A 25,648-nucleotide genomic window follows, 5' to 3' on the forward strand; every position below is an offset into this window, starting at 1 on the left:
TACGATTAAAGGCATTAAAAATTGATTAAGCAAAGTGAATCCTTTCACTTCCTCTACAATTGCTTCATTTAGGTGTCTGAAATAGCACACACTGCATATGGCTGTAACTGCACAATGGCAAAAACAAAACCTTTTAATACTCAGGCGTCTATTTCAGTTTGGATTTAGGACCCCTTCTCTCTCTCCCCATCATCCAAAGGAAGCAAAGATTGACAAGCTTATTGACTAGCCATTTACTCCAGTGGGACTAATCCCCTTCTTCCGCCACTCACCTTGATTGAGGAAGTTAATGGCTTTCATACATGCATACTCCTCATTGCTGACCTTCAATTGGTTAAATTTGCGGTAGAGGTAGATCAGCCGTTCCATCACCTCCATTCCCTCTTCACTGAATCTGAAGGAAAGGGAGACAGATGCACACAACAGGGTACTCAAAGAGGAGAGGCCCTTTGCAATTAAACAGTAGGGAGCTTAGTGACTTACTAAAACTCCATGGCATTTAAATGGAGGGAGAGATAGCTCAGTGGTTTGAGCACTGGCCTGCAAACCCCAGGGTTGTGAGTTCAATCCTTGAGGGGGCCATTTAGGGAACTGGGGTAAAAATCTGTCTGGGGCTGGGTCCTGCTTTGAGCAGCGCGTTGGACTAGATGACCTCCTGAGGTCCCTTCCAACCCTGATATTCTATGAAAAGACCTTAATGCCTCGCATTATAATTCAGAGACCCAGATGCTTCAGGTCTGTTGGCACTATTCACGAGAAGCAAAACTGGTAACAAGGTGATTCAGAACATCATATTTGCCAGTTACATCAGACCTTTAAGGAAAATGGGGATTTCACGGGTGCACATCGGCATAGCTGCTTGTGAACAAGTGATGCATGGTCATGGTATGACTGGGAGAAACAGGTATTAGAAGTTCCTGGCTCTGCCAATGATTTCTTGCATGGCCCTGGACAAGTTACTAATCCTCTCTCTCTCAATTTCCCCATATTTAAATGAAGATGTTATTTCCCCACCTCACAGGCTTGTTGTGAGGCTTAATTCACTGGTTTGAGAAATGGGATGATCCTTACACAGAAAGCTCTAGGGTTGTGCGAAGTATTATTACACACTCAGTAATAGTTACACTATATTTTATGACCCATCAGCTGTGCAGGTCCATCAAGGAAGTTTGGCGAAATCTATACGACTTCCAGCTACATTATAGTTATTCACTATTACAGGGTGTCCATTATAAAATGCAGGCTACAGGGCAAAGGAAGGGTTGAAAACAGGAACAGGAAAACCTCAAAAGATTTAGTGGTTCCTTTCAGCTGATCTTTCTCAGAAGCTCTTCTTTAGAAATCAGTCTAGAAATTTGGAATGAAGAGACTGTCCTGCTGCTCATCTTGGAGCAGACTCAGCAAAATCAGGCTTGCCCTGCCAGGTTCAGTATGTGCTAAGTACCTGATGGTTGGTCCTGGACCCCCTAGGCCTTCACGCTGGATCCAGGGCACTCATTTCTCACATTACACAGCGCTCTGCCTGCTTCAACACAGCCACTCGTCTTAAGGCTTTATACTGAAGGAAAAAAAATCACACCATCCTCCTCCACTCACCTTCCCAGCACTTCCCCAGTTCTCTCTCTCCGCTCCAGCCCTCTGTTAGCTGCCATGAGCCCTCCCCAGCTTGAACTTTTCTCCTAGCCAGGCGGTGCTATAGGAATAGGGTGTTAGAACATCTCACCTGAGATTTTCACCAGTCACACAATGTGGTCATGTCACGACTACAGGTGATATAAAAGTGATTTGTTTGTCCCATTTGGACATAGGCTTCCTCCCCCCATTTCCATCAGCATGGCTGTACCCCACCATGTCAGAATGAAACTGCACATGGATATGTGCTGATGAGCAAAGCTTCAGATGTGAGCTCTAAACTAGAAGGTGAGCAGGAGATTACATGCAAACGTGGGAGTCTGATGCACGAGAGACAGAACGTCCAAGCCACTTTAGAGTCAGGAGGAGGAGCTGAACTCTTTCCAAGAAAACAAACACAGACAGTACGGGTAGCTTGCTTACAACAAGCTGCAGATCTCTCTCTGAGCTAGGACACTTGCCCAAAGAACTTGCTAATGGGGAGGGACATGTAATAGTAGGTTGGGAAGGGCTCACAACAGTCCAGTGACTGCAGTCTCTTAAGAGCTACGGGAATAAGCTCAATGGAAACTCTGTAGTGAAGAGTCCTAGTCCTGTAGGGAATCCTAGATTTCTGCAGGAGGAGTCTGAGAGGACCCCTGCTTGCAGGTCACTGGATCACAGGACAGTAGACAAAAAGATGGCATAAGTGACATTTGTGAGACTCTGAAGGTACAAAGTGTTCTAATTGTGCAAATGGCCAGTAGCCATTCCTGCTACATGTGGTTTAAAGCAATAAAGGCTAGTTTGGAAGAAATAGGACATTGCATAAATCTTCAGCAGTGAGACAGAAGTGTTCAGGAAAGCTTCAGCTGTGTGTTCTGGCATTATACAGTACACAATCAGAGCATAGCCAGAAAGCCGTCTCTGAACAAAAACAGAACAAAAATAAAACCCCTTTCACTGAATATCATCTTATTTTGGCACGTGTATTTGTTTACTTCAAAGTTATTTGTAAAATGCATGGTGGAGTTTGGCCTCACAGAAGAGAAAACAAGCTGTCTGAACTTTAGGTCAGTTCTTCAGGGAAGTAATATTGTAAGTGATGAAAGCCTTGTCGGCTAATCTAAAGTTGTACAATTTTCTTGCTCTCAACTTGACATTAAAAATCCTGCAGGTGCAAGATTGCAAAGCTCAAGAAGTTAATGAGCACAGAGACCACTCACAATCCTCTGCTGGGTCTAATTGTTTTTTGAGAATGCACATTTTTACCAACCACTCGTCACTTCCATAAATCCAGGAGAGCTCTTCTCTCATGCTTGCAGTAGAAATGGCTTGGTTTTCCGTGCATACATTCCTCCCTTTTTCAAACAAAGCTGTTCTGTTTTGCACAGCCCTATTCCTTCTGGAGCACTGACTCCTCCACACACAGTCTGCCTCTCAGCTTTTACACCAGTCTAATTTCTGGCTATGTATTATCAGGAGTAACAGTAAAAAGTTCAAGCTGCCATGCATTTTATTTGCATTTTTACTAGACTCCAGAGATTTAAACATTAGATCTAGAAAACAGACCATTTTGCCAGCAGTTTAAACCAGAATTAAAACATGAAAAAGTTGATCATATTTATTCATTTTTCATCTACTTATATACTGGCAATCAGGGTTATGACCAGGAACAGAAATAAACTACAACCTTCTAAGTGCCAGGGTATCTTAGGTCAGCATATTGTTTTAAGTTGGCTAACAGACAACCTGAATCTCAGACTGCAACAGCCATTCCTGAATATTGGAGAATCATTACGGTGAGCTACTCTACCATGAAAAGAGCCAAACAAAACCCTCTGTTACACCCATATCATCCCAGTGAACTCACTGGGGTTACATCGTGCTTTTATATGAGGGGGTCATGCAGATCTATGTTTCAACAAAGCGTGGTCTTAAAAGCAAAGACATCAGTGACTGCTTCAGAAGAGATGGCCTCTGGTGTTACTTGCTGGAGATGCAATAAACTCTGTGTTTGTACCACAGAAGAAAAGCTGGTTGACAGAAATGACCATTACAAAGCCAACATTAACTTGGAGCAGTACATGCTCATTAGGGCAGCGCTGAGCTGGCCAGTGGCTGGTGCAGCAATCCAGCTTACTATCAAACCTGTGAAATCCCAGAGTCCAGGCAGAGGTTGATTAGAGGAAGAAACACCAGACATTTGATTTAATATTAAACATAAAAAATGAAAAGGCAAGGCACGGTTTTGGGGGAGAGAAAACATCTAGAGCTTCTTTTTTGCTCCCCAGTTGTTAATGAGCCATGGAGGTGCCAGCCAGGGACACTTGGCTCTCACAGAAGATAGGACGACAGGAGCACATGGGAGAGTGCTGCTAAGACTTTTCACTCTAATATTATTACTACTGCCCTGCTATACACGGATATTTAAACTATAAATAAAATGCTCTGAAATAAGAGGACTGCATGACTGAATGGGCCCCCAGCTGTGCACCACACACAACATTCTTCCTTCCTCCCAAATGGCCTGGTAAAGTTACATTTCCACTTTTTTGCTATCATCAATTAGTGATACTTTAAATGCTGAATCAGTACCTGAGGTTAAAGGAACCATTCCACTGTCAAAACACATCTATTATTTTAACCCCTTGGATAAATACACAGATCTTCTCTAAAGCATCCCTGAGGCTGGCAGGATAGAAATTGCCAGTGTCGGAAGGGTTAAGAAGACTCCTTTATTATCTTTTTCATTTCGGGTCTGCCTCATATTTTACACACATGTCAACTTTTGGGGCCTTGAGAGGGAGAGCTTGAGCATAAGCAAACCTGCGCACAGGAGTAAGTGCTTGGCTCTCGCAGAGAGACTCCTCATTGAAGCTGTACTCATTGCACTGTGAATGTCTCTACTAGATCATGGATTATTTATAAAATGACACTCGAGATTTACCATCCTATAATTACCATGGCACAACGACCAGCTCCAGCAAGGGCAGAGCCAGAGGAGGTCAAATATTAACAGGGAGGCTGGGCAGCCAGTTAAGTAAATCCTGCAAATGTTCTGTCACAAGGCTGTCAGTCTCTCTGCTATCCAAACAAGAATCCGTCTGGGACTTGGACTACAGAAGAAAGAAAACTGACCATGATGATGAATTAAGGCAGGTCATCACTTGGAGCATCAGATAGTGCTGTTTCCTCCGCAGTGTCAGCTAAGTTGCAACATCATTAAATTTATGTAATCAAAAACAATGAAATAGCAATTAATAACGTAATATTGTGGAAACAAGGTCACTAGCTGTGTGATCAAGTTCTTCATTCTGCTTCTAACTGGGAAGCTTTGCGAACAAGCTTTTGTCATTTTGTATCTTGTGGTTATTTACAATATTTATATAGTATTTCTTTGAGCCTGAGTAATTGCTCACATAAAGGGGCTCTCCTCTCAATCCTAGGGTGAAGAAAGGAAGAATTTCTATGGGAAAACTGGCCTTGACACTAGGTTATCACACTCTGCTTTTCTTCAGAATGCTGGGAAAACTGTCTTGTCCGAGAGAGATCTTCAGTAGTTAACAGGAACGACACTGGCGAAGCTAGAACTAGAGGGTACAGCTGCTCAGTCTTGGGCCATATATTCTTTTCTGTGCTACGTGCAGGGATTACTCCTAATTTGTGCCCCTCTTCCTCACCCTCACCGCACAGGTTCTGCACGTGCTACAGTGCGTCTGGCAAGGCCCCAGGAGCAAGCTTTTGTTGGTTGGTTGGGTTAAAACATCTAAAAATGGATCATTTTACCCCAAATTTTTGTTTAACGTTCACTGCTCTTTAATTTCATCGGGTTTTAATATCAACCCTGAGGAAACAATTAATAAAAAGCAATCTATTTGAAATAATGCACTGAAGCATTTTAGAGAGTTTCAGAAGAATGCTTAAGAAATCTGCCATATTCCATCAGAACAGTCGGGGGCAAACTTCTGTGAACTATATACGCTCAGACGGACGTGAAGAAAATGAAACCAGCCATTTCAATGACAAAAGTAAACTGAAGTCATGGGATCTCTCACTCTGATAAATCTCACAGGACCTGCCCTTTCTCCTGTCTCGGGTTTCAAAAGGATATTTCAAATTGAGAATTATTTAAGGCCTTGTCTACACAGTTTGAGCACTGAGGTAAGTAAATTAGCACAGAAGTTCTGTGTAGACTAGCTCTAGATGAGTCATCTTACAGGGAGACACAAGTTTAAACCCTACCCTTATGTTTTATACAAATAAAAATAGGAGGCTTGCGAGAGGTATAAATCCTCATTTAAATAGAATTGTATTTTTTTAAATGAAGAGATTTTTGAATATATCCCTGCATACAGGGAAATCCAAACATAACTACCATGTGGCAAGAGCATGGGCATGATTTTCAAAAGTGATGGCAAAGCGGATTGAAATTTTGAGTTTTGAGGAAATACTATGAAAAACGTCTAGTCTAGTGACTTGTGATTTTGGGTGCCTAATGTGAGATACTTTGGGCACTCAAAACTGAAAGTGAAATGGACTAGTTTAATTTCACAGTCCCAAAGTGAAATGAAGTGTAAACAAACAGCATAAGTGGTGCTGGTAGGTTGTAAGATCCAAAGAGCATCATGTGTGCTAGGAATGCAGATGAGGCATATTTCACATATCTGGGGTCTGCTTTTCCGAAGCGCTGAGTCTCCGAACTGTGGGGGCTCAGCACCTCTGAAACCCAAGCCTATGCTATGAATCTCAAAAGGGCCCTTTAACACAAGATCTAGATCCCCATTCATAATTCTTCACCCCAACTAAGGCTTTGTGGGATTTAACTGTTGCAATGTAACTGACTTTCGATTTCAAGCTCCCATTTATGCCGGTCACCCTTGAGATTAGAGCTGAAATGACATCCCTCAGCAAGCCAGTCTGAATGGAGCACATTGAGAGGCCAACCAGTGCACAAGGGTTTCCAGAGGGAGTCTATTTCTATTACAGTTTTGAGTAATCTCCCACCTCCCCAAACAGACTTTAGAAGGTTTCAAATATCTAAATAGCTTTCACGGGCTGGAGGGGGCTAAGGACAGCAGAGGGGCTAGCGCTGCAGGCAGAACAAAGGGATGCACCCTACTCCTTGGGAGTGGCAGGCATCACTCCCTAGGCAACCCTTTGGCAGCTGATTGACAAGGTCCAGAGGGTGTTCCGCACAACCAACCCCACACAGGGATTTTGAGATGGGTAGAAAGGGAAGATACCCCCCTTTTGCCCACATGCTCCCCACCAAAAATGTTTTATCTTCTCTTGAGCAATGCTCCCTACACGTACATATAAAAGATTTCAGAGTGATTTACAAGAGTGGGGACTATAATCTCTTCATACCAAGAGGGAAAGTGAGATGCCAGCTGAGAGACTTGTCCATGGATGAACAGTCAGTGGCAGAGCCAGGAACAGACCTCGTCCCCCCATTACTACATACTGCTACAGCCCCAGAAGATTTAACCCATCACCTCACCTGTGCAGCTCATCGTCAGAGGGAGAGTACTTGGAGGTTACATCAGCAAGGTCACCAAAGATCTGTTTACTGTAAACGGTTAGTGAGGACAGCAGAATCAGCTCCTGCCATGTGGAACTTAGCAGGCAAGTATAGTCCTTGATTGAGAGTTCACAGAAGAATGGCAGCTTCTTTATCCAAGCAATCTGCCTGAAAAGCAACTCATCTGCCAGACGACACAGCAATGCAAACAGCTCTGCCTGAGTCACTTTATACCTGCAGGCACAGTTAATAGGAAAACATAAAAACGGATTAAAAACATTGGAACACTAGGCACCAGAATAACCAGATAAAATGTGTATGTGTCTTGATTCCTGGTGACCACAGTGTCACCCAGTGGTGAGAACAGAGACTGACTGCTGGCTTTTCTGCTCCTGAGCCCGCAGACAGCAGGCGATGAAAGGTACCATCCCTGCACCTGTGTTTCTCCCCGGAGACGAATGCCATCCCTGAAGATGCTGACTGAACCCAACTAGCAATCTTCTCATTCTACCAGCAGCTCTGCTCTCAGGAAGCCTCCTGCAGTCCGGGACACCAGACAGCTTAACAAGCTGCTGCTGCTTCCCAGTTACAAGGAAAGCGGATGTATTATGCAAAAACCAGAAAAGTGATTTCACTTGTGAAATAGATCCTCTCAGCCATCAGACATTAGCATCACAGTCTCAGCTGTAGCCCTTGGGTGACATTCTTTGGCTGCTGGCTTCAGAATCAGGCATAGTTTATTTAATTACCTATACACATGCAAAATTAACAGATCTGTAAATACAATGTTATGAATTTAAATACTCAAAAGGTATTCCCCCAATAACACGAATTTACACAGGTTCCACATGCTGTGCATGTGCAGAGACAGTACACACAGTATCGGCATTACAATGGAGTGGCTCAGGGCAGCCTCACTTCACCAAATCATGTGCACTTACCCATCTTCAATAAGCATTGGAGTGCCAAGTGGTTCCAGGTCCTCAGCTGACACTAGCTGATTGATGAGACTATGTGACTGGGGATCTAGGCTTCGGGTCTGTGGGGGCATCAGAGCTGAGTGAGCAGAGTAGTTAAAAAGGTGCGGTAGGTACTGATAGTGCGTGGACACTGGAGTCCCAATATATTGATCCCTGAGTGCAGTGAATCCATTCAGCTCCACAGACCTACTGAAAAGGGAAGATCTATTTAATGGACTGGACAAACTCCATCTAATTCATTACAATCTTTCATCCAGCTCAGGGACAGATGGAAATAAGAATGCTTCATAGAAAAGAAAAGGGATGAAAAATCCCTTCTGGTTAAATTCTGTGGTGAAAGCAATCAAGAGCATGCAGACCAGCTGCTCCATACTTGCATCATGTCCAGCCTGACCTCCATGCTAATTCCATTGAATGTGACTTTCTAGAAACGCTGCTGCTTAGAAAGCATTCTTAGACTAAATCACATAGCCAAGGTTTATGCTAAGCATTTCCATCTCTACCTACTGAGAGGCCCAGAATTTAGGTTTGTGAATAAAAAGGTTTACAAAACCTATGAATAAAAATATTTTCATTTACATTTTTAAAACAACTGATAATGGAAGTGTGTGTATGCATGGGGAGGGGGGGGAGCATTGGTTTGACATTTAAACGTTCTTTCCAGTGTTTGCAACCCAAGTACTGAAACACTGTGCTAGGGGACACAAACCTAAGAGTAACACAAACTATAAAGTAATTAGAAAATCAAATATGCTGATTAGCTCATTTTCAACATACAAACAAAATAAAATGGAAGAAAGTGAGCAGACACCATTACTAGGGAAAGGTAAATTATGTGTATAAAATGTTCAGATTTTCATAATCTGAAGTGGTATTAAAACAGATTAAGGTATCTGCTTTAAAGGTAAGACCTTTAACCCAACATTCCTTTGCCACTCTTTCATGAGAATTTTATCTCCAATCACACTGGATTGATCTAACACAGTGTATATGTCTCTAGCTAAAATATGTTCACGAAGAGGTCAGCATTTGCAAGATGTGTTTGAGTTACACACGCAAAATGCTTATTTTCACTTTTGGCCCAAAATGTAGCCCTCAGAGCAATAAAGGCAGTTACATTCATCTGAAACTCTTTCAATGGAAACTCCCACCTTGAAGACGGAGTAGAAACAGGTGATGGCTGGTTGCTCTCAGAAACGCCATTCCCAGGAGAACTATGGTCACTGTCTCCATTGTTACTCCAAGAGATGTTTGCCTCCCCCTCAAATTCTTGTCCAGACATAATTCTTTCAATCTCCTCCTCTGATATCTTTTGGGTAAAAATTATTACATTTAGTGATAAACTTATTCCAGCCAAGTACATAACTAAGCAAGACTGAGTTGCACATACCACTGGAGCTACATGTACTGCTACTTTAGTATGAAAAAATTACTAAAACCTAGAATTTTTTGAGAGGGGTCTTTTATATGGGAGGAACATTCAAATATACTTCCATGCTTTTCTTATTGTTTTTCTACTTTTTACTAATGAGAGATTTGTTTTTAAATAAGGATTACAGAATTATCTGACTGCCCAGAGTCATAACAGTACAAGCCAAGTGAAGTCAACGTGGTTCTACTTAGGGGAGGAAGATGGTATAAATGAGGCCAGAATGAGAGCTTAAGGCAGAAAGAGAAAGAAAAAGTTACTGACCTTATAGTAACTGGAGTTCTTTGAGATGTGTGGTCCCTATCTGTATTCCACAGAGTATGCATGTGCTCCACGTGCCAGGAACTGGAGAATTTAGAAAGCAGCGTCCATTGGTTCACACATGTGCCCTGGCTCACCTCATGCCTCTGACAGAGGAGATAAAGTGCAGGGTAGACCAACCACCTCTCCAGACCAACCACCTTTTTCTTCTCCACTGCAAATCAGAGAAGATCCGAAGCAGAGGGGAAGGAGGGCAGGTAGTGGAATAGAGATAGGGACCACACATCTCGAAGAAACTCCAGTTACTATAAGGTCAGTAACTCTCTTTTCTTCAAGTGCTGGTCCCTATGTGCATTCCATTGTGGGTGATTGACAAGCAGTACTCAAATAGGAGAAGAGTGCTAGGTCATAGATGGCAGAGCCAAATGAAGGACTGCTGTTCCAAAAGATGCAATCAGCAAAGGAGTTCTGCACCAAGAGACAATGTCAAGCAAATGTGTGGACTGAGCTCCATGTAGCTGCTTTCCAAATATTAAATAGAGGCACCTCTTGAAGTGACACCATAGATGTGGCTTGTGCTCTTACCCCATGAGGGGAAGATTAAACACCTGATAGAGCAAAATACAGCCAGAGATCCATTTTGAGATTCTTTGAGAGGATACAGCCTGACCCCTGACCCTTTCTGCTATGGGATTTCTTGATTGTTTCCCTGCTCTGCATGTAAAAAGCTAAGGCTCGCTGAATGTGAAGGGAATGTGGTCTTTCTTCTGAGGATGCGTGAGATTTTGAGAAGAACACACGTAAGTAGATACACTGGTTCAGGTGAAATGCAGAGACTACTCTGGGAATTAATTTAGGGTGTAGACATAATGAAACTCTGTTCTTATGAAATACAGAATAAGGAGGACCTGCCATCAATACCCCAAGCTCATCAACCCTCCTGGCTGAGGTGATAGCTACGAGGAATGCAACCTTCATGAATAGGACAGACATGGAGCAAGAAGCTAATAGTTTGAAAAGAGGCTTAGTTTAGAGAACAAGGTTCAAGCCCATTGAGCAGTAGGCCTTTTTTTCTTAAATAGGCAGAAAGGTTCTGATTGACTAGCAGATTCTGGAAAGGCCTAGAGGGTGTGCAAAGATCAAGTAGCCCCGTGAAGGCAATGGTATACACTGATTGCTGACAAGCAGACCCATAACGAATTGACAGGCAAACCTGCTGTCTTCAAGGAAAAAATATAGTCCAGAATGAATGGAATATCTGTGGCTTCTGGAGAAATAGGCCTGATGCGCCCAGATAAACGCTTCCCCTTGACTAGGTAACATTTTCTAGTGGAATCCTTCCTATGAGAAAAGACATTCTGCACAACTTCAGAACATGATTGCTCTAAGGACGATGCCCAAACAAAAACGAGGCTCTGAGATGAAGCAGCCATTGGCTGGAATGCCTGATATCGCCATGCCCCTGAGTCAGGAGACTAGAACGTGTAGGAATGTGATCGGTGCCCAAAATGACATGGGTAGGAACCAAAACCATCTGAGCCAGTTGAGGGCAATGAGATTAACTCATGCCCTTTCATGCCAAACCTTGTGCAAAACTCGAGGCAAAGGAGTGGTGGTGGAGGGAAGGCATGGTTCAGATCATCTGACTAGGGAAGGAGTAGAGTGTTGCCCTGTGAGTAGCAACCCAGGGCTCCGCTAGAACAGTATATGTTGCACTTATTAGTTTGTTGGGGAGGAACAGGTCCCTGGTGGGATCCCCTTTAGAGCAAAAAGATTGTTTACCACAGAGCCATGAAGCTCCCACTTGTGATCAACTGCAAGTTGTCGCTGAGAGAGTCCACTAGCACATTCTGGTTTCCTGGGAGGTAGACACTGACAGGGTAATCTGATTGCCAATGCACCAGTTCCACAGAGTGACCACTTCTGCACATGGCAGGGGGGAGGGAGCAGGTGAAGCTTGCTCCTTGTTTGTTGATGTAAAAGCCGGTTGTGATGTTGTCTGACACTGAGCGCATGGTGACCTTGAACAAATGGGGGAAAGGTTTTGCAAGCCCTTCAAGCTGCTTGTAGCTCTAGAACATTGATGTGCATCCGGACTCTCGAGCTGTCCAGATGCCTTGTTCTGTATGGTGTCCACGTGGACTCTCCAACCCAACAGGGATGCATTGATGATGACCGTCCTGTCTGGTGCAGAGGCTACTGCTGATTGAAGAGCGGTCCTGGCAACCATTTTGCTTTCCTCTATGAGAGCCTGGAAATGAGCTCTGTCAATGGAGTCTGAGTTTTGAATAGTTCAGGAAGTCATACTTAGCCAACAGTGCTTGGGAGCTGGCTATTCTGAACTGGAGGCTAGGAGAAGAAAATACTTTCCCCTTCCCAAGAAGCTGAGATGCTTGCCCTGTTTATCAATCAGGGTAGATTGAGGGTGTTACTGCCTAGAACTCTCTACAGCCATTTGGACCCCCCAAAATTAGGAGTAGAATGAAAGAACAGAAATTCCATCACCTTGGCTGGGACAGAGTACCATTTCTCTGCCCTCTTGGGCATGGAGGTGCAGGACGCTGGGATTTGCCAGACCCCCCCTAGCTAGCTCCAGGATAGTTTTATTAACGAGGAGCACTATTCTACTGGAGCCAGAGGACTGAAGGGTGCTTGTGTTGAGGCTCCTGAACCTCCTCAAGAGGAATCTGCAGCTCCCGTGCAATTTTACAAAGGAGTTTCTGGAAATGCTTAGAGCCATTGGAGGAGGCTGGAGACATTGAAGTCACTACCTCATTTGGCGATGAAGACGGCAATCTCATCTGATCTTGTAGAACTGCTGGATCCAGTGTGTACTTCTCTTCCTCAGTAGAATCTGGGGGCAGCTCCAGATGTCCCCTCAAAGGGGAGGGAAGGGGTGACTCTCCAGGAAACCAGACTGACTCTGTGAGATGGTACTGGTCCCATGGCCCCCAGCATGGCCAAAAGGATGAGTCAAATGGGGGTTGTGGTTGTCCCTAATGCATCAATGGCATGATGAGGCAGAGGTTGGTCCCAAGCTGTTCCAGGAAGGTGTTTTGGAGGAGGACGACAATGATTCATCTCCCCATGAGGAAAAAATGACTTTAATTCCAACACATTTGCCATTGGAAGGAAATCACAGCCCAAAGATGGACAGGGAGACAAACTCCTTCAAAAGGCCGGCTCCCCTGGTGGAGTCATAACCTCTCTCTTAAGAGAGGGAACCAAAGGAGTGGGAGATTCAGGGTCTGGGAGAGCGAAGATGTCGTCAGAAGCAGCATAGGTCTCGTCTCTTACCAAAGAGAGAAGAGTCCTGTTTGCCTGAACCACCAGAGCCACAGTAGAGACAGCATGCCAAAGCCATTAAAGTCAGATGGAACCGTGTATGACCAATGCTCTCGGTCTTCACTGGTGCCGGGGGAAACTCAGGGCTTGTGCTCGGGAGATACTGGTACACCTGATCATGACGTGGTGTCAATGAAGCCCTAGACTTGTGGGCTGCCTTATCATGCCTCAGACTTAGTATGTACTACGTTCTCTTGGGCTGAGTTAGTGCTCAGTTTAGGGAGGGCCACATATGACTTCTTTGAAGTGGATTTGGAGGAAGACTTAGCCTCCTGCTTATGAGAATGCACCCTGCTCTCCCAACAAGACCCCACTGAGGGATCTGTGGGGGTAGACTCCTTTGCTCCTGATTTAGACCTCATGGACGTAGGCATGCTGCTTGCCGAGTCAAGCCAATATACGGGGAGAGGGAGGAGTCCCCCAGCCACAGTCTGATAGTGGCCTCATGGGCTTTCCATTAGGTGCTTCCTAAGGGGAAGTTCCACCCTTTCAGGATATGGCTGGAGAACAAACAGCAGATACTGCACCTTGCTGCAATGTGGGCTTCCACGAGGCAGTACAAGCAGCATTGTTGGTCATCACTGACGGAGGAGGATCACAGGCAGGAAGCAGAAATTTTGAAGCCCATAGTCCTGGGCACAGTCCAGTACCCAAAGAAAGTCTGGGGAAGGGGTGGTGCTCCCCAGGTCAGAGAGACTGGCTAACTATAAAACACTAAAATGGAGAGATAAAAACTTCAAAACCCTCAAATACTAAAACTATTTAGAGATATCTAAATATACTTTCACAGCTAAAGATAAAAGCTGAAGCATCAGAAACAGGAGATTCCAGCCCGGATCAGGCAGTGGTGAGAAGGAACCAGAGAGGCAGTCAATCTGCCCTACCTTTATCTCCTCAGTTGGAGGCGCAAGGTAATCCAGGGTGCATGTGCGGAACAATGGACACTGCTTTCAAAATTCTCCAGCTTCAGGCATACCCACAGTGAAATGCACATCGGACTAGCACTTGAAGAGCAATTACTAGACCTGGACCGTTTTGCTCCCTTACAGCCCACAGCATTTCCCTACAGACACATGCAGTTAAATCAGAGAGGTGATGGGCTCAGGCAGTGAAATTTGGAATTAATGTTCCAGATGCAGCAGAAGCAGCAGCTGGGCTGGGATCAGTATTATTCAGATATTTCTCTCTCCTTTTTTTCGTATGCAGCCTGTATTTCCTTTCCTTCACGTCCACTCCAGTTTTGTGCTGAAGTGAGTAGAGATTTTCATAGATGCACAGCCATGGACAATGTCATGTCAGGCTCTTTCTATATTATATCTGTTTTATTAAAATAAATAGTATTTTTAAGATTGCCCTTTTCCAGCCTGCAGCAAGAAAAGCTATCATTTCTCACTTGTTCAGCAGAAGCTATTGTGCCAAATTACCTAGCATTTTATAAGACATCTCCAGACATGCTGCCCCATCAATCAAGACGACATTTATTGGGTGCCCCACTTGCAACAACTTAAGAAATTGTGGTATGGACACTGCAAGATTTACTGGGAGCTTTGCAGGGATTGAAGTGTTTGTCCTGACTTACAAAGGACAGAAGGTTTCCTATAGTCTGATGAAGTAGTTTAGAGATTACATGAATAAAATGACAGCCAGCTGATAACCTATAACCCACTGGGGCTGTGTCTTGTCTCTCTACGGCCAGGCAAGATCTGGGCTTTCTTGACAAATCTGCTGCCTAAATGGAATGCATCCTTAATGACACGGGGCTGGCTGGAAGATTGTCCCCAAATTAATTCAGGCCTAAATCTTGGGCCTTGTTGCTGCCATGGCATAGAGCCTCGAGATATTAAGTAACCTCCCTGGGTTCTGCAGTGCAGAAGCCAACACGGATCCGAAAGAGAAATATCCAGCACATTCAAGGCAGTCCTAAACGCCTACACAGCCACCCAACTCCACCCCCTCCTGGGGTGCGTTGTTCATGACTCTGCCTCATGCGGCAGTTAGGAGCAGCGGAAATGATGTCCAGGGAAGCTCTGAGCACATGCAGCCTCCCTGCAGGATAGCGACATTTTCCCCCCTTCGAAGACAATGACTGGTACACCTTCCCCATTTACAGAAGTAGCATGATGGGGTCTGTGTACAAATGTGCTCTGGTGTCACGTGATTAAAGGCTAATAAACAGTACAGAAGCTGAAGAGCACTGCATTAGGGAAAGTGAAAATACGCTTACCTGAACAGGTCCAATACTTTTGTTCCTGCCTCCTGGCATGCCATCTTCTCTGATTGCTGAAAGGAAAGAGCAAAACGCTGGTTAGGAACACCACTATTCTTTCACATTCTGGAGTACTATTACACAGAGAACACCTGGCCTGCGGGAAATTGCCTGCTGTCTACAGAGACACTGAATCGGAGTTTTATTTCGTTAAATAAGGCAGCTTATGTATATTTCCCCCAGGGGGAAGGGAGAGGCCGTGTAGCATGCACTGAGATTCCCACTTGCAATGGGAATCATAAAAATACTTACTTGGCTGAGGGGGCAATCAGAGATGTAAGTAATATTTATATAGCCATTGCAGAGCCTTGCGTGAAAGGTGACGTAGAAATGCAAAGTACCAGATCATCACCAACTGCCTGAAAACTCAAGAGATGATAAAGGGAAAGCACAAGCACCCCACTGTACCACTAATGAGAACTGTGCACAAAACCAATAGCAAACACCTCTTTGGATTAAACCAGGGGCCTGTCAAGAGTGTTAACTGATTCCCTCTAGTGTTGAGGCTGCAGACAGCACAAAAGAAAAGACGCTATTGCACAGGGTAAGGTCTCCTCGAGACACCACAGAGCATGGAAAGGATACACTTTACATACAAGTTACCTGTATGTGAAGCAGTGACTTGAAATCCTGGCTGTTTGACTAGTTAAGCAGTTTTGTTCCGAAAGGAGGAAGCCCTTTGGAAGGCTTCTAAATAGTGAGGCGGCATTTCTTAAAGGCTCAAACCATTTATAGAAAGTCTCAACTGTATTCAATTTAGAGCTAGTTCCACCTCTATTTGGTGTTTTCTCTATTCTCCCACAACCCCACTTTCTTCTATTACCAGGGAAATCCTGCACGGGAAAAAGACCATTGTGCCCAAGGATTTCAACTGCTCCTGCTGCTTATTCTTCCAGATGAAACCCCTCTTAACTTTGTGAAATTGTGATCCAATAACCCCTTAATGCTGGCAAGGAGGTTCCAGGAATGCCCTGATTCTGGTAGGTACATTCTGGTTTACCACAGAATGTCACGTGGGGTCTTTAGTGAAAGCCTGGGACATGCTGGTCATTAGTATCACACTGAAATGTACGTACTGACATAGTATGGAGTTACATATATAGACAGAAAAGAGGCTCCTAGAGCCCATACAAAGGTCTGAGTCTCCAGCAGAGGCGAAAAACAGACAAGAGGTGTTTATTCACCTGTTGCTCTGTTAGCATGCGAATTAAGCACTGCAAGCTAACACTCATTTACATACAAAGTCAATGGAGAGATGTAAAATCAACAGGGAAGCAGCGCACAGGGAAAAAGCCAGGGGTGCTTATCCTGTCTCTGAGGACAGACAGTGAACATTGGGGAATACAAGTAGAAGACAAAAAGGGGCATCCCCGTATCCTGCATGTAGGAAGCAAATGGACAGTGTGTTTACATTCTTGAAAATGAAATCTCAGCCAGTCTTGATTGAAACACTACGAGGCACTTTGGGGGTGAGAAACATTTTTAGCTAGGAGGTTAGACTGTTAGTTAACTTTAGTCTCTAGAAAGCATGCTATGATTTTGTTTTATATGTAACCACCATTTGTTTCCACTATTCATACTTACTATCACTTGAATCTTGACTTTTTGATAATAAACATTCTTGTTTTCACTATAAACATATCTCAGTGCTGAGATCAAGGTGCTTATCCTGAGTCAACTCATACAAGCTGGTGCGTACACCATGGGCGTAGTTTGGGGAGATGGGAGGGGCATTGTCCCCCAAACTGCAAGCTTCAGGCAGGCATGACATTTACCCACAAATGAGCAGCCCTGTTGGCCTGACTGGTGCTGCCCCCCCAAATACAGAAGTCAAACTACACCTATGGTGCACTGTACACTGTTCTTTGGGGCAGCAGATTTGGAATTTCTGTGAGTGTTCAGTGGATAAGTCGCTGACCATTACAGGGAAATGCTTCAAAGGGACTCAAGGACTGGGGTGCACATATTGTAAGGCAAAGTAAGAGCTGGCATAGCCCAGAGGAGTGTGCTTGAGTGACTAACAGGTGGCTCTGTAAAGGAGCGGACAGCCGGTTAAGCATAAGCAAGATTCCCTCAGGCTGGAGGGAGGGGGGGTAAACAAGATGACTCTTAGTCCTGAGTATCCTGAGAATCGTCACATAGGTCACAATCCCTTTCCTGGCCACCCACCGTAGACACAGGTGGATGTGGAAGACGACTCATCCCAGCTACAAAGCAGCCTCTTGCTGCTGTGGGGTGCCCTCACTCTCCCTCTGCAGGGGCTGATGAATGACTCATGCAGCAGTGCACACTAAGGGGGCAGGAGTAAAAAAAACTTCAGCCCCAGTACGAATAATCCCAGTGAAGCCTAGTGATGAGTCACTGTTTCAGAGGTTCTCCAACATTTTCATTCTTCAGAGCACTTTGTAGGTGCGATGCCTTCAAGGTACGTTTACCTTGCAGCTCAGAGCGCGCCTCGCAGCCAGGGCCGAGAGACTCTCACTTGCGGGGCTTGAGCGAGCGAGCTAAGAACAAGAGTGCGGAAGTTGAAGCTCGGGATCCAGCTTGAGCTGTCAAGCCTACCTGACTCCCAAGGCTGGACAGGCCAACCTGCAGCCTGAACCACAAGGCAAGGGAGAAGCCACCACAGCCAAAGCTGTGCAGAGAAAACGGCATCACCTCTGGTCTGGCAGTCTGCGGACTGGCACGCAGGTAAGGAGGCAGCAGCAGCATTCTTCATTAGCCTCAGGGGAGAGAAGATTCCATCCACAGCCCCATAAAACCAGGCGGAGTTAATGAAATACAGGGTGCCTGAAGGATGCCTGGGAGCTAGCATCACACACATGGGGTCTGTGTTTTGCAGCATGCTGTGTCACTCCAGCACTGCCCACCTCCCTGCTGAACTGGTTTGACAAGCTGCCAGCCACCCTTCAAAATAGGTATGTGGAACCAGAAGAGCAACTACCTCCTACAACCTCCTCTACTCTTGAGCCTACTCTGTCTACCTGCAGTTGAATTGTAATGCTTACCCTGAACACTCGGTCACTAAACTGGATTTTCTCTTCCTTTTGTTTGCTTATCTGGTTTTCATAGCAAAGGTGTAATCCAGATGAGGGCTCTAGCTGATGCCACCACACTACTTGGTATTCCTTTAGGACACTGGTGATTTTTTCCCCAGCACTTGGAGTTTGAGTATAACACCATTATATATATTTTTTTCTGCCAGGCCAGCACTGTGTGGTCACCATGTTCAGAGAAGATGCCCAGGAGTCTGTTGTACTTTAAGCAGAGAAAATCTTAAACTGAGTTCTTCATTCAAATTTTGTCTGCTTCATCTGGTACGCACTCTGTGATCTTGTTCAGCCTTCTTTTACAGTTTTTGAGAAGCACTAAAATTCAAACATTAAGTCATCTCTACGATTACAGGACTACTCCCAGGCTGCAGATCTGGAAATGGGTATCCATGCTTGTATCAGCCCACAGCAAGAGAACTGTGGAGCTGTGCACACTGACAGAGTGCTGCATACATTTCTGCTGGTGCAGAACCCGACTGCCAGATTTACACGATCTGAACATATTTCATTCATTTCCAAACCTTTGCATTTGTTCTTGGTTTAAACAAGAGACATTTTAACTTAGAAGAGCTGCTAAATCAAGCCCTTGTGATACTTTGTACTTACCAATACTACTTTATTCAGAGATCTGCAGAGATGCTGCACATCTGGCAGCAGCAGTCCTTTTTGCTGTTCGGCACCCAGATATTGGACTCCCCCTTTCCTTACGCAATAGTAATTACAAGGTGCTTTGCCTGCCTCAAGGTGTTTTTTTTTTTAATCATGGTTGGAAACGTCATTTATTTAGTATGTTTTTAAGTGGGATTTTTAATAGAGATTGTTGTTACTCCGTGTGAAGTGCTCCCAGTTCTGTAACTAGCCTATGCCTGTAGAAGTGATGTTTGGTGATGGTTCACATGTTGGGAACAGTTCTGTTAACCTGTGTAACATTTCTTTCATGACTTACATGCTAGAAAATACACAGTGCTAAAACAGGCTGCTCTCCAAGCATTCCTGCACTCCCTGCCTTGGTTACGAGGCACTGTCAAAGGCTCTTGAGGAGAGAAATGGCAAGTTGCAAGCTGAACACATAAGAACATAAGAATGGCCGTACTGGGTCAGACCAAAGGTCCATCCAGCCCAGTATCCTGTCTACCGACAGTGGCCAATGCCAGGTGCCCCAGAAGGAGCAAACTTAACAGGTAATGATCAAGTGAATGCCGAGGGGCCTGCCGACCCTACAAAAATATACAGTTAAACATGGTTGTGAAATATATTTGTGGTCCAATCATACTATAACTTCTTTTCTGGCCAGTGAGGACAGAAAACCCCCACAATGGAATTATGCTTTAACCTGGGTTTCTACAGGGGTAAAAGGATGAGCAACTTTCCTGTCCACCCAACAGCCATATTATAACACAGCTGAGCCGCAGTGAGCTTTGAACATGGGGATTTGATAAGTTACGCAGGCCTGGTTTGAAATACCCTCCCCCCACCCCCCAAGTTTAATTAATTTATTTTTTTAAACACACAACTGAAAAGCCATCCAGCCTGGAGTGTCGTAAACAGCTATAAATAATGTTGTTACCAGTCACCCTCTTTTTACCATTCTAAGAGAACATCTGGTTTTCATCTGCAGAAAAAGCCCTGACTATTTGACTTTGCTCTTCAATGAGATTAATTAATGGAGTTTCCCAGGAGAAGGAAGGAAAGAAAGGAAAACTAGTCTGTATTTCAATGTGGTATGCCTGAGCAGTGGCCAGGAGATGTCGCTGTTTCCTTCTGAATGAACAGCAGCTAAAGCCTTCAAATATTGAGACTTACCATTTAGAATAAAACCCTGAAGGACATCGATCAGTACCTTTGTGCAGATCACAAATGAAGGCAACTACACCCACATAATGCCACAACAGGAAAACCTTCTGTCTGTATAAATAACAACTCTGCCCATAATCTAATGAGTGGGAAAAGTATCTAAATAGAAGGGCCTATTACAAGGATGACAGTTATAAGGCCAGGCGGGGGAGGTGGGGGTGGAAATGAGAAAATCCAATAATTAAACTGGAGAAAGGGGAAAAAAATCATCAAGGGAATAGAATAAGTACATGCAACAAACACAAAAAGCCACATGGGCCATGATCAAAGTGCTTCAAATTCTAACTCTCTCGGAAGACCTTTCTACAGGTCATACTTTGTAAAGATTGTTTTTAGATGCTTTCTGAACCAGAAAAAACACACATGAATTCTTGTAATAAAAATATTTTCAACTATAGAATCCTTGGAACATAAATGATAAGTTTACATTAGATAATTTATAACATAGGCAAACACTCCCAGTCTTTGTAACCTCCAGTGCATAACATGGGACACTCAACAGCCCAGTCACACCTTGGGTGTCTCCCTATATACAAAGGCAGATAAAAGGATTCCTGGAATTTACTGGAGCCCACTGAAAACTGGGACTCCATCGCCTATTGCAGGGCTGAGACTTGGAATGAAGTGAGTCCAGGAAAGGGGAGCTAAGAGGAATGAGGCCTGCATCACTTCACGGTAATCCCCCATCGGCCGCTCAAGGAGCAACAGAGGTTTAAACTTTTGAGGGTCGATATTTAAACAGAAGATTACTGTATAGTTTTGATGATGTCTTTGACAACTGCTAGGGGAAGGTGGTGCATTTCTGGTGTGGCAAGGGCCTCTCACTGATAGACTCAGCATTATAACATCTATGAGAAGGTAGGAGGCAAAGCACACCAACCAGGAGAGTAAACTGACCATTTCTCCAACCCTGGGGAGTTTTGATCATCCAGAACATAAAATTCTCCAAGTTTAAATTTAGCCAGGACTAACCTTTGTTCCTACTGAGCAAAATGCCCTGGGATCTTTTATGAGCACAAATGGTCAGGGCATAATTTTTTTCATCTCATCTCAAACACCATTTACTGTAATAGGGGTTTCACTATAAAACAGTATCTGTGGAACTCTAGGTTTAGTGACTGTATAACATTCTGTATGAACATCTAAGAATGAATTTGGTGAGTGGCTTTCACATTAGTGATAACAAAGTCTTAGGAGAATTACTAGCTGGGTTTAAAAGAAACGACATTTCTGCTTCTGAATCCAGGAAGCAGCCTTTCCCACAATGACTACTCACTTGCCTTCTGAGGCCTAATACCCTCTATGCATATCAAAGGAGCAAGCCTGAACAATCACTATATTACAGCTTCACCCAGTTCTACTCAATTTCCTGTTTGTTGTTGCAAAGTTAAAAAAAATCTGCTTTTAAAATTTAGGAGGCCACATTCCCAAGATTTAAATGGTCAAAATGTTGATGTGTCAGTGAATACCAACATTGCATACCGAAATCAAACTAGGAAGGTTAGTTTTTAAAAATCAGTTCTTTATTCCTGGGAAGAGTAAAAACAATCCTTTTCAAGTTAAAACAGGGATTTGATGGGCTAATTAACCACATCAAAACTTCTTTACAAGAGCACTTTTCTATTTAAATTAAAAGCCAGCATCATATGTGCTCTAGATTACAAAAACCCTGCATGGCCCAGTCAACCACACACCAGTCACCCCCTGATCAAAATGACAACCATAGTATCTGATGCTGCATGGCATTTTAGAACAGTTGCTTCTATCAGTGTTCAGCTGAAAGGAAATATAGTATAACAAAGATTTACTTCAGGCCTTTTCATAGACAATGTCTAAAGTGAATATTCCATTATAAAACTGTTGCCCATAACTCCTCTCCCTCCACTGACTCTGTCAGTTTTTGGACCGTAATTTCTGTGACCATTCCACGATTATTTTAATAGCTATATGATGCAAATGCAGTAAAAGCTACCACACGAGCTAAAACAAATGGATTTTCTCCTCAGTAGTAGAGGGGCAATCACATCAGACTAAATAAGAAGCTAATGCGACAGGTTTTCAAACTGATCAGCGTGGTTCCACACTTTATCTACACCAGGAGATTATAGACAGAGCTCCCCAAATTGAAAGTGCAGAGCTCCTACTCTGCATCACCCTTCTTGGTGAAACTGTACCTGGCAGAAAAGAGGCAAACTATTCATGAACTATTACGACACAAGAGCCACCTCATGAAGAAAGTTTTAAGTGTAAAAGGGCAAATTCTTAGGGGGACGATTAAGGAAAGGTCTAACTGTGGCGTGTGATTACAATGTCAGGCACTCCTGATGTCCGTGAAATCTTTTACTGTCCCTAACTTCCAAGGCCTTTCTGTAGTCTCTAGGGATTTTTTAACTGGCTATTTAAAGCTGTTTCAAGGAGGAGTAATCCAGCAAATGGTAACTATAGTAAAAGTCCCTTCCCCTGCCCTTTCCAAAAACATTTGTCCTTGCTCGAACGCCATGTTTGGTTACGTTTTAAAGTCAATCTTAGCAAAAGTCACTTTTCTAATTCTAGTAATGGAGGCACAAACACTGGTTTCCTTAGCACGGCATAAACGAGCTGGCACGTATTTCAAAAGTGAAAGATAACATGCAAGGAGGGTGCTGCACTGTTACCCTCATTGAGTAGCTGATCATGGTGAACAATTTTAAATTCCCATTTTTAAAATAGTGTCAGCTCTCAATTCCCTCCCCCCCTTCCCCCATTGTAACTCAACAGTGTTTTGACAGAACTGTTTTGGAGCAAGCACACACAGGCCTTGTCTACACTAGCCTCTCTTCCCTAAAGTTTAAGGCAGGAGATGAGTACTGTATTCCCACAGAAAGCAAAAAAGACATTTAAGCAGAGCCCTGCAAATCCGCAGATATCCACAGATCATTTTTGTGGATAGTAGATCGGATGCAGATACAACTGCAAAGGACTCTACTCACCGGCGGCGCCTGGCCTGCAGTGTCCAGCTCGGGCAGCCGGGGGGGCATAGCGTGCTCAGGGCCAGCAGCCAGTGGCACCCGCTCGCTGCGCCGCTTCCTGTCCAGCAGCTCGGGCCCCGCCAGCGTCCCCACCATAACATGGCCCAGCAGCACTGGCTGCGCTCCCAGTCCTGGGTCCGGCCTGCCGGCTCCTGGGCAGCAGGGCCCGCCCCTGGCCATGGGGATTGGAGTGGGCAGGGCTCCGGCTCCCCACCCCTCCGCCCCACTGTGATGCAACACAGAGCGCTGCCGCCGTGTGCCATCACTCGTGAGCCCCCAGGAGCAGCATGCGATGCAACGCCCCTTCCCTCTGCCCCCACCATGCCTTCTCCTTGAGATCCTGCCCCTTACCCCCAGTCTCCACCCTTGCGCTGCCTTTTCCCCCGGCTCCCCACTCGCTCCCTCGCCCTACCCCCAGCCCTTGGGAGATGGCTTGCTGCTGTGGATGCAGATACAGGTAAAAGACAGCTAGCAGACTAAGGGTCAGATTGCAGGCTGACCCTGGAGGGTGCGGATCCTGCGCAGGGCTCTACATTTAAGTAGGGAGGAAATTCACTGCCTGAGCTGGATTAACCCTCTCTACCCGTAGAACACAAAAGCATGCCTATATTTGCCTTTGCTGTTAATAGGCAATCACAAGTTTCTCACCCTCTGAGTGGTCAAATAAGATAATATTCTCTCAAAAATTTACCTCTAAAATGAGAAGAAGGTTTGAAAACTTTCACCCCAGAAAATTCGGGGAACATTATAAACCCTGGAAAACTGGGAGTTAAAATGAAAGTGCCTCCTCAATCAGACACCAGTGTGTAGTGTCACTAGCAATGATAAAATGATACATCAGTGTCAAAGCAGGTCTGTTGAGTGGTTTGACAGGTACTGTTCACATCCAGCACAGATTCCCAGAGCACGGCAAACACTGTTGGTAAACTGAACCAATACTGACTTTTGCACCAAACCAAAATAATGAGTGAAGGGGACATCCAGTCCCCTATGGGAGCACAGAGAGATATTCTTGTTAGTTTTTAAACTGACTGTTTAAAGAAACCTTCAAAACATAACATTTTGGTTATCGAAAACTCAAACAAAAGAAGAAATCTTTCTACCCTCTCACAGAAAGAGGTGGCTTCTGTCACACAGAGAAACTGGCTGCAATGTTCTGCCCTGTGTGTGCCCACTAAACAATTAAAGACGCTTAATTCTCTTTACCTTTCCTATTCATCCCCATCTGGAGGCACTTGAGCAGCCTGCAATACTGGCATCTGTTTCGCTGTTTGCGGGACATGACACAGTTCTTGTCTCGACTGCATCTGTAAACCCGCTTGTTGCAAATGCTCCTTTTGAAAAACCCTTTGCAGCCTTCACAGGAGATGATACCATAGTGCAGACCTGTAGCTCTGTCTCCACAGATAAGGCAGGTTCGCTGATCAACCCGGTCATCTGGAAGAAAAACAACAACACTTTGTAGTCAGAAAATGGCATGCCTGAAAAAATAAATGATCTGAAACCTTCCTTATTCAGTGAGATATGCATGCCCCCACCCTCACCCCCCATGCCTACAACAATGAAAATCAGATCACCATACACCCACAGAGCAGAGCCTTGTGACGCTCCTGGCCTACAGACACACCGCATACTCCTGACTGCACGAAGGCAGCCCTTAGCACCAGTGAGATGCTACAGACTATGGCTGAAGTGTGCATGGGAAAGACATCCCAGCTCAATCTCAGAAATGGCCTCATTTCAAATTAAATATTCAAGAAGATTTTAGCAGAAGTGTGTTGATACTAAAGACCTTTAACAAGAAAGGATGAGCATCTAATGGTTTGAAATCCAAGCAACAGATTGTCCTTGGGTAGCCACAGCATTATTCTGTAACATTATCGCCCCTAAGAAAGGTGTGGCAAGATTAGATCTATAAAACATGGTGTCTCCTGTAAGGAACTGACAGTCTTCCACTGCAGACTTAAGCATCACACAAGGATCTGAGAGGGGAGTGCCAAACCTGCTTCTTGAAAAAAATCAAATCAAACAAAAAACAAACAAAACCACACTACAAGAGAGAAATAGGGCAAAGAGACACACTACCTGCTCTTTAAAAAAGAAGAACAGGAGTACTTGTGGCACCTTAGAGACTAACAAATTTGTTAGTCTCTAAGGTGCCACAAGTACTGCTGTTCTTCTTTTTGCGGATACAGACTAACACGGCTGCTACTCTGATACCTGCTCTTTTGCACTCCCCTTCCATGTACCACTTACAGACACTCGGTTATTTCCCCTAACCCTGCCATCTGCTACCCACTAATAAATAAGTGACTTA

At 44.5% G+C, this 25,648-nt stretch overlaps 1 protein-coding gene across 9 annotated transcripts in view; it reads right to left on the minus strand.

The window, feature by feature from the left end:
• The window catches only part of NR6A1 (nuclear receptor subfamily 6 group A member 1), a 187,384-nt gene that overhangs the window by 14,694 nt on the left and 147,042 nt on the right, over window positions 1–25,648 (minus strand). For 8 of the 9 annotated variants that reach the window (XM_065572622.1, XM_065572620.1, XM_065572621.1 and 5 more), the window contains 6 exons: window positions 24,538–24,768; window positions 15,375–15,430; window positions 9,267–9,424; window positions 8,077–8,304; window positions 7,115–7,369; window positions 273–394 (listed from right to left, as the gene is read on the minus strand). In XM_065572622.1, the coding sequence (XP_065428694.1) occupies window positions 273–394; window positions 7,115–7,369; window positions 8,077–8,304; window positions 9,267–9,424; window positions 15,375–15,430; window positions 24,538–24,768 (1,050 nt within the window). The remainder of the gene's footprint in view (window positions 1–272; window positions 395–7,114; window positions 7,370–8,076; window positions 8,305–9,266; window positions 9,425–15,374; window positions 15,431–24,537; window positions 24,769–25,648) is intronic. The other variant, XM_024108996.3, reaches the window with a different exon arrangement.

Source organism: Chrysemys picta, chromosome 18 (genome assembly GCF_011386835.1).
Source record: "Chrysemys picta bellii isolate R12L10 chromosome 18, ASM1138683v2, whole genome shotgun sequence".
NCBI lineage: Eukaryota > Metazoa > Chordata > Testudines > Emydidae > Chrysemys > Chrysemys picta.